At 40.6% G+C, this 10000-nt stretch overlaps 1 protein-coding gene across 1 annotated transcript in view; it reads right to left on the bottom strand.

The window, feature by feature from the left end:
* Window positions 1-10000, bottom strand: part of LOC143025651 (sodium-coupled monocarboxylate transporter 2-like) — a 94348-nt gene that overhangs the window by 47158 nt on the left and 37190 nt on the right. Inside the window, exon 4 of the mRNA XM_076185643.1 lies at window positions 9724-9885. Coding sequence (XP_076041758.1) covers window positions 9724-9885 — 162 coding nt within the window. The remainder of the gene's footprint in view (window positions 1-9723; window positions 9886-10000) is intronic.

Below are 10000 nucleotides of genomic sequence, written 5' to 3' on the forward strand. Positions count from 1 at the left end.
GCGTGTATCAGAAATGATGCGCTGCGACCTGACGTACACACCTGCTTATTCAGTGTGTCCCAAAGTTGACCTAACCCAATGCAAATAGGGATAATTTGATGCCCCGCGGGGGGCTTGCCCACGCGGTATACAGCTTCCGGCATCATGTAAAATCAGTTCAGTTTTTACTAACCAGTAAAGATCAAGAGGTCTCACTAACCCTCTTTACTTCTCTCCGTAGTTTCCTCGGTACAGTGTGGTCTGCGGGAGGTAGAAAATTTGTTTGCAGAGTAGCCCATCGTAGTTTATCTTTGATGATGTTCTGTTGTTTCGCTTTGGCCAAGACGCCGGCGTTTGCTTCTGTGGTCTTCCCAACCGCTGTAAAGGATGCTTCGTACTCAGCGTTGATCGTATCGTTCTTCAGGTGGCGGCGATATATTGTCCAGGTCTCGAATCCGTACAAGAGGGTTGGAATAGTGACTGCTCTGTCCATACAAGGATTTTTGTCTCACTTCGGAGGATTGTCTTTAGAAATACGAGAGAGCGAAATCGGTCGAAGGGAGTTCCAGCCCATTTGACCCGATGTCGTCAATGTCGTCTGTTATTGACATGTGTCTGTCCATGTATGGAAAGTGACTCCTGTTTTCCAGGATCTGTCCATTGAGTGTCATAGCAGGGGCTATCGGGTGAATATCAAGAAGAGGTGGTTGGCACTGTATTTGAGTTTTCTTCAGGTTGACAAGAAAACCAAGTTTGGTATGGACATCATCAGAAGTTTTGACCATTTGGTGTGGAATGACACGCATATGTCATCTGTATCTTGGACGTCCAAGAGGGAGATGGTGGACGATTTGCTTTTGGACCTCTGTTAACTAAAGAAAAGGAATTTGCCATCGGCTCAGTAAATAATGTTGATCCCTAATGGTAGTTTTTCCTTGATCCGGTGCATGATGGTGGCAATGAAAACGATGAATAGCGTTGGAGCGATGATGCATCCCTGCTTTACCTCCGATTTGACCTTAATGGCTTCAGACGTTGCGCTGTTCACTAGAACAGTAGCAAACATGACATCATGAGGAAATTACAAGACCCTCCACAGTAACGCGTGACATGTTATCAAAAGCTTTGCTGAGGTCTATGAAGGCCAGGTAAAGAAGTGATTGGTGTTGCTCTTGTCACTTTTCTTGGGTTTAGCGGACAGCCAAAGTTAGGTCTGTTGTCCATGAATACCGGAAACCGCTTTGGGTTTTGGGAAGAAATGTATTTGCAACCGGCTTGAAAATGACTGTTGATGATGCGAGCTAGGACCTTTCTTGCGATGGACAACAGGAAGATCCCACAGCACATCTTACATTCAACTTTATCTCCTTTTCGTTTGTATGTGGTGACGATTACTGCATCTTTCAAATCGGCTGTAATGTTTTCATGGATAGAAACCCTGATGATAAAGGTGATGTAGTTGCTGATTAATCGGAGGCCTTCCTTCTTTGAATATCTCAGTGGAAATGTTGTTGAAATAGATTCAATTTGGAAGTAGGTAGAAACAACTTTGCCAACCGTGTAGTTAATGAATGGAATAAACTTCCTGCACAGGTAGTGCAATGTAGTTCAGTTCGAAGCTTTAAGAATCATTTAGATAAATACCTAAGTAAGATGCTGTAATTATTATAATTTATGTTATATTATTTGTTTTTGTTTTGTTATAATTTGTCTGTCTGATTTTCATTTATTATTAGTTATATGTCAATTTATTATCATTTACTATTTACCTGTTTGTTTGTTATTCAACTATACCAATGCATTTATTTATGTATTTTAATTGTTATTTACATTGTTATAGTTTTAATTTATTATTAATATGTTTTTTTTTTTTTTTTTTTTTTCTTCTTTTTCTTTTTTTTCTTTTTTCTTTTTTTTTTTGCATCCGACCTAGATATGGATCAAAAGGTCTCCTGTCGGCATGCTTTGCCTTTGTAATCCTTTGATGCCGGGGGCTTTGCTATTTTTGAGTGCTGGGATCGTCGATGGTGTCTCGACTGGGCAGGTGGCAGAGCACATCTTCTTCGTTGATGAGCGGATTGCTCTTCAGAAGTTCTTGAAAGTGTTCCTTCCACCTTGCCCTCTTTTGTTTTCAGCAATGCCGAATCAACCTTGCTTCGTATGGGCACTTTTCCTTGATCAGACGAACCATAGATGGCTTTGTTATTTTTATCATCAGACATCCGGATTTCGGCCGCTTCGTCAACCGACCATTGATTCTTTACTTTTAGGGTTTCTCTCTGCTAAGCTGACTTGCACACCTTGTGTTGACGTTTCTTCTTGATCGAGTTCGGGTATTTTTGAAGATCGAGGAAGGTTTTCTGCTTCTGATCCACGAACTGAGGACTACAGTATGTCGTCATCAGACATCAGAGTGAGGATTTTCCCTTTTTGGTATTTTTCTCCCGAAAAGAGTCATGCTTTGTCTTGGCTACTCCTTTACAAGGGGAGTGGGAGGAAGCGTGGAGCATACACCTGCATATTCAATAGTGAGGCTAGGATCAAGAGGGAGACATGGAAGACATCGCTAAGACGTGTATCACGCATGACATGCATTACGGAAGCAAGGAGAAGCAGTATATCCAAGCTGAGCATGGCCAACTTTGCCTTCTCATGTGTTGTAATTGTGTTCCTGGAATGTGCGCGTGTATGTGTGTGTGTGCGTGTGTGTATTTGTGTGTTCTATCATGTGGTTAAGAGGAATTTTCATGAGTGTGCGCATGTCAGTGTCATTATGTGTCTGAAGTGAATTTTCATAGTCTGTGTGTGTGTGTGTGTGTGTGTGTGTGTGTGTGTGTGTGTGTGTGTGTGTGTGTGTGTGTATGTGTGTGTGTGTGTGTACATGTGACTCACCATAGTCTTGAACACGTGCGAGACTCGTGACCGACAGCCATTATCCTTTCCGATGAGAATTCAGAGGTCTTATCCTAATCCTTGGATAATGTTTCGACCTTACACACTCCACCCACCCTTCCATCTCTTTGCTCAAGTGGGTCAGTAACGGTTTTCATTACTGTGAATCTTTCATACTTTGAATGGGGTGTGACCTCGGTTATGCAGCGTAGCAGCCCTCGACGCTAACCACTATATCATCAAAACAGAGAGAAATTCATCATAGCCTTGGATCATGTGTTGGACTCGCGAGCGGCAACTATTATCCTTCTGGATGAGAGCTTAAATCTCATGTGGCCCGATCTATGGGTAATGATGTGACCTTATACATGCATATACACGCACATACACACACACACTCACACGCACGCATGCACACACATACACACACACAATTCCTTTCCCACCACCAGTGTGTGTGTGTGTGTGTGTGTGTGTGTGTGTGTGTGTGTGTGTGTGTGTGTGTGTGTGTGTGTGTGTGTGTGTGTGTGTGTGTGTGTGTGTGTGTGTGTGTGTGTGTATGTGTCTGCATATGTGTATCTGTGTCTGCGTGTGTGCGTACATGTGTTTGTGTGTGTGTGTGTGTGTGTGTGTGTGTGTGTGTGTGTGTGTGTGTGTGTGTGTGTGTGTGTGTGTGTGTGTGTGTGTTTTACCTACTCGTATCTTACGGGAAGGGGAGTTATGTTCATGATGTCCCGCGTTTGAATCTCGCGTACATTTGTGTGCGTGAACGCTTGCAAAAAGATTGGCAAAGAAATGTCTGACTACAGTACAGTCGCTTGTGTGCGAAGGATTTGCCCGATGTCTCTGTAAGTAAGGCTGGTCTCAGTTCACGACCGCCGTCGATTAAGCAGTTGGACATCAGGTTAAGGAGGATGTGACGTCACGGCTGGGGGGTGCATGAGGAAACCCGACAGACTCCTTACAGGCAAGCACGCTTGCATGATACATACATGTGCTTACGTGTACCACTGGGAGAGAATAAATACAGTGGTTCTCATGCGCACGTACACAAATGTATACGCACACACGCAGTCTCCTATGTACGTACGTACATGCACGTACATGTACACAGACGCACTCACACTTGTATATGGTGTTGTATGAAGATATTCAGATGGAAACATACATTTCCACTCACGCCCACGCACACATGAATGCATCCCCACACGTGTATTTGTATGCACACACACACACACACATACACACACACACACACACACGCACGCACACACACACACACACACACACACACACACACACATACACACACACACACACACACACACACACACACACACGCACACACACGCACACACACGCTTTGTAAAAGACATTATTGGTAAATGGAAAGACAAAGTTGTTCTATAGATTCCTTAATGGTAAATTAAGAGACGGAAGAAATCACCAGTCTGAAACTAATAGGAATAGCCTATGAAGATCCAAAAACACAATTTGAAATAATGAATTAAAGTTTCCTGTTTATAATTACGAAGAAAATGACTTTGAAGAGGGGGTTACTAAACAGAACGTTAGAAAATAATAGAAATGCAGAGTGTATATGGATTGCTAGAGACCCTATATTTAGGAAAAACATGTTACCTGATAAAATATCAAATTGATTATTCAAAGAAGAAAAAGGAAAACAGGAGGACAAGATTCAAGAGTCAATTGTATGTTCATTTGAAGAAGGAAAAGTGCTTTGGGATTGGAAGGAGGCTAACGTGGCCCCAATTTAAACGTGAGGAAACAAAAAGGATTACCAAAACTATTAATTATCACCAATGTGATAGAGAATTTTAACCCATTCAACTCCGATGACAAGATGTCTTGTCATTTGGTCAAATAAAACAAAAAATCATAAAACACCAAAATGTTTGATCAAACACCAGAAAAATATGACGTCGATCCTCGCTTCGCTCGCAGCGAAGCGAGGACTGACGTCATATTTTTCTGGTGTTTGATCAAACATTTTGGTGTTTTATGATTTTTTGTTTTATTTGACCAAATGACAAGACATCTTGTCATCGGAGTTGAATGGGTTAAAAGAGAGGCGGGGTAAAATATTTAGAAGAAAAGAATATCTAAACAGTCAATTTGGATACAGAGAAGTAGGGCCATGTTTCTCGAATTGTTAAATTCTTATTCAAGAACGATTGATGTGCTGGACGAGAGAGATGAATAGGTAGACTGTGTATACCTGGTTCTGGAGAAGATTTTTTTTGATAAGGCAACCCCCCCAGATTTAAGAAAAATTTGATTTCAGATTTAAGAAAAATTTGATTTGTTTTTTATTGCATAAATACATAGTAGGGATCTTGCTCTAGATGCTGGTAAAGTGTTTTTGTCGTACCGCCATTTTTAAAGGGTTTAAAGGGCCTACCCTCCCTCCCCCCGGCAGCCACATGCTGCGCACGACCATTGTTTACATACGTTTTGACCATATTTTACCCTATTTTTTTGCGTTTGATACACTCATAAAGTTTTCTCTTACGTCTGGCATGCACGTGAGTATGTGGTGTGAGGAAGTTCAGCCTGCACGACTGGCAGTGGCCTGAGCCTTACAAAGTAAAGGACATGTACACGTTAGCTTGCCGCATTCACTAATTTGCCGTGTGAAATTCGCATCTATTTTTCAGTGAAGAGATATTTGAAGATATTAGCCATGCCTAAGCTATCCAAACAAAAGGCACACTTGCAGAAGATAAGAACGTCTACATTAGCAACTCAAGGGGAGAAAGAAAGAACCCCAGCATCAACTTTGTTATCACCACCTCCGCCACCACCACTAGTACTCCCTCCAGCAGCTCTCTCCCTTCCATCTACATCCACATCCTCAGCACCTGATCCTCTGTCCTCTACACCTATATCAGACAAGTTGTCTCTACGCAAACAACTGTTTGCTAACAAGTGGCTACAAGGATGCCTCCTTGTTGCAACATCTTGGGTTTAGAGTCTCAAACCTCACAGTGATGTCCCTGATGCAGCAAGAGCCTGTTCCAACACCAGAAAGGAAACCCAAGAAAAGAAAGAGAGCTGAATCCCAGCAATCAGACTACCTTGCTGGGTCATTCTAGACCAAGAACTCAAACTTTGCGACAAAGAGTGAGGTGGCGGCTTATGAGACCCTCACTTTGAGTGAATAATATCATACACTGTAGGAGGGTACAAAGTGCCTGAGTTACTTGAAAGATGCAAAATCAACATGAAAATACAATGGAACCTGTTTTCAATGGGTCTTAGGAGGTCCAATGTAAAATTTAGTCAAACTAAGGAAAAAAAAACTTTAACACTCATTTCTGAAAAATGTAAGTTTTTGATACTCAAAGTCTATCTCCTCCCTCAATTTTCAACCGATTTTTGCATATGAGGTCTCTCTTAATAGCTAGATAAATGACAAAAAATAAAATAGAGTTTTTTCCATATGTTAAATATTTTTTTTTAATAACGTGTCAAAGTCAAAATTTTGCTTTTTTTCGATAAATTTTTTATATATTTTTTCCTCGGCGATAAACAAAGATATTAAAAAAAGCTTTCTATTTTGTTTTTTATATATGTAGAAGATTCTTTTGCTGTAAAATGAAAGACATCGAATAAAAATTGTAAGAGGAGATAGGATTTGAAAGAAGCCCAAAAATATGGTATTTTTTACGTTTTTTATTAAATATTAAAAACTGCTCGTCAGATCTGAATAAAACTCATGCTGTGAAGGTTTCCTCAGACCTAGATATCACACAGAAAAAATCAGCAAGATCCTTCAGAAAAAAATATTTTGGGCGGGGGGGGTCCCCTTAATAGGGAAAGTGGGATACATATGAGGACTTAAAGAAAATCTCTAGGAATGGAAAAAGATACATGTGGGGACTTAGGATTATTAAAGAAAGTGGGATACATATGAGGACTTAAAGAAAATCTCTAGGAATGGAAAAAGATACATGTGGGGACTTAGGATTATTAAAGAAAGTGGGATACATGTGAGGACTTAAAGAGAGTGTTCAGGAATGGAAAAAGGTACATGTGGGGACTTAGGATTAATAAGGAAAGTGGGATACATGTGAGGACTTAAAGAGAGTGTCCAGGAATGGGAAAAGGTACATGTGGGGACTTAGGATTAAAAAGGAAAACGGGATACATGTGAGGACTTAAAGAAAGTCTTCAGGAATGATAAAAGGACTTCCAGAGGAAATGGTTGCGAAGGACAGAATGTCAGATTGGAGGGAAGCAAGTAGAGGAGTCCACAGGAAAAGTCTGTCTATAGTAGAGGCATGTATCGATTTATTGAAACCTTTTCTACCGAGAAGAGTTGCCACAAAGAAGAATAGAATAGCCTGGATGTGGTCATGATATATAAAAAAAAGTGTTATCCGGTGGCCAAGGTGCAGGGATGACCCGTCATCCAGGAGGTGCTCAGATGAGAGGGAGGGTGGGAGGGGTGTGGAGTGTATTTAGGGATGAAATGGGTGGGAGTGTTTTTATGCCTTTCCCTTTTTGGCTACCTCCCTTGAAAGGGGGAAAAAGCCTTGGTATATGTATGTATGTATGTTATCCGACATGAAACGGGTTTGTTGATTGTTATAGAGAGGAAGAGAATGGACTGGTGGTCAACAGAAAAGAACAATTGAAGAATATAAACACGAGTTAATAAGAAAAAGATTCACCCAATACGTAAGGGATCAGAATAGATTACTCTCTGCTGTCAATAGAACACCAAGGGGAGATATTGATTTAGAAAAATGCATCATGTCGTGGAAGGGATGTATTCAAGGCCACATGTGACGATTAGATGCTTGTCGAAATGAGGACTAGGAAGAGGAGGGGGAGGAGACATCGGAACTCTGTCGTGAGAGGGAATAATGATGGAAAAATTTGGTCTTGTAACACGTGCGCTTGGTCACGCACACACGCACACACACACACACGCGCGCGCGCGCACACACATACACACACACACACACACACACACACACACACACACACACAGGTGCATGAATTTTTATTCTAGGTGTGATAACAGGACCTCGCGAACATTGTTCTTGTATACTACAATTGAATGAGTACATAACGCACGAACGCGCGCACACCACTAAGACACCTGATACGTCTTATTCTCGCTAGGTGCTCAATGTCTTGAATATCTACAGTACATTACGATGATCTATGTCTGTCTTTGCTCGCTCAGGATGACGAAATCAAACAATTTTAGTCACGCGGAGGGTGGACGGTTTGTGGCAAAAGGAAATCACGGATGATTACAAAGGATTACAAAGGCGGAGCATGCGGCCGACAGGAGACCTGTTGGTTCATAACTAGGTCGGATGTGAAAAAAATATATATGATAATGCTAAATAAATCAACAAATAAAAATTATGATAATATTAATAATAATAAATCAAATAAATAGAAGCATGTTATAGTTAGATAATAAACAAATAGAACTCTTTTACGCAACCCCATCTACCATCCCCGTCCGTCCCTCAACTGAATAACATCGTCTGACACTAGACCACAACAACACACTATGAACCGTCTTTCCTCCTATGTTGAATGGGGTCGATAAAGATCGGAGAAAGCCAAATGACATTGCAGATGTTAGTAGATAATTGAAGGAAAACGCAGTGATATTCGAAATAAAAGGAAAATCATTCTAGAAAGTTATAATCGAATGTGACAAATCGAGCAGACAAATAACTGCCCCACCGTCGTTTCATCGATCACGAACACTTAAGCAAGATGCTGTAATGGCTGCCATTTATTTTATGTCATTTATTTATTTGCTTGTTATTATTTGTCTGTTTGTTTATTGTTTATTTCTTTGATTTTCATTTATTATTATTTATCTGTCAATTTATTATTATTTACTATTTACCTGTTTGTTTATTATTTAAATTTACCTATTTATCTATTTACTTATTTCATCTATCATGATCTATATTATTATGATATTTATTTATATTTTTATTTATTTATTCATTTATCATCATTATTTTATTTTATTTCATTTTATTTTATTTTATTCTATTTTATTTTATTTTATTTTATTCTATTTATTTTTTTTTTTTTTTGCGTATCTGACCTAGTTATGGACCAAAAGGTCTCCTGTCGGCATGCTTCTCCTTTGTTATCCTTTATTCATTTGTTTCTACATCAGTCACTCCAAGGAGGCAAACGTCAAAGGTCATGACACTGTACAGCCGCACTCGCCCTTCTCCTGACCTGTAGACCATATCTATGACTCCTCCCCTCCTATTCCTCCTCCTCTTCTTCCTCCACCTCTTCTTTCTCCCTGTCAGTGACATAGAACCCCGCACATTCACATAATACATAGAGAGACCCAACCTTCCATCACTTAAATATCCACGGAAATGTCCGTAACTGCTGTCGGTTTCTTTAAGACTACAGTGTTAAACCTTAGCTAAAGAAAATCGAGGAACTGTTGACGAAGCGTAGATGTTGAGACATTGTGACAAGTTGAAAAGGGTGGAAAAAGAAAGTCACGGGTCTCGTTCCGAGTTTATTCCTGACCGGTCTCGCTTGTAGCTTTTTCAGAGGAATGTTGAAGGGTTTGTGTGGGTGGTGTAGGTGTTTTGGTGCTGATCTGGGTAAGACTTGTTCTTCTTCTAGGCAGTCCTTGAGGAACGTGTCTGTTTAGAATACTTATCAGCTTCCTTCTCAGAGCGAATTCATTCCTCTGAAGAAGCTACAAGCGAAACCGGTCAGGAATAAACTCGGAACGAGACCCGTGACTATTTTTCCACCTTTTTCATGAATAACTGACATGATCCTTCCTCTCAGCATCCCGTCCCATACACAAACCTGCACTGTGTCCGTCCATAGGACGGCTTTGATGCCGCCTAAGGTGGTGTAGAAAATGCACACTAGGCAGATGAGGGACACGGCCAGGTGGAGTTGGATGCCTGTTACCTGGCTCAATGCCAAGGCAGGAGCGTATACTACGATGGCCATGTACAACACCATCTGAGGGAGAGGATGACAGTAGTGTTAGCGAATCCGTTGGTGATGGTAGATAGAATAGAAATAGCATTTGTAACAGTTTAGGTAAATATAACGGCGAGATTTGTAACGTTATTTG

The sequence above is a fragment of the Oratosquilla oratoria genome, chromosome 5 (assembly GCF_046742065.1).
Source record: "Oratosquilla oratoria isolate Oo_2021 chromosome 5, ASM4674206v1, whole genome shotgun sequence".
In the NCBI taxonomy this organism is placed as follows: domain Eukaryota; kingdom Metazoa; phylum Arthropoda; class Malacostraca; order Stomatopoda; family Squillidae; genus Oratosquilla; species Oratosquilla oratoria.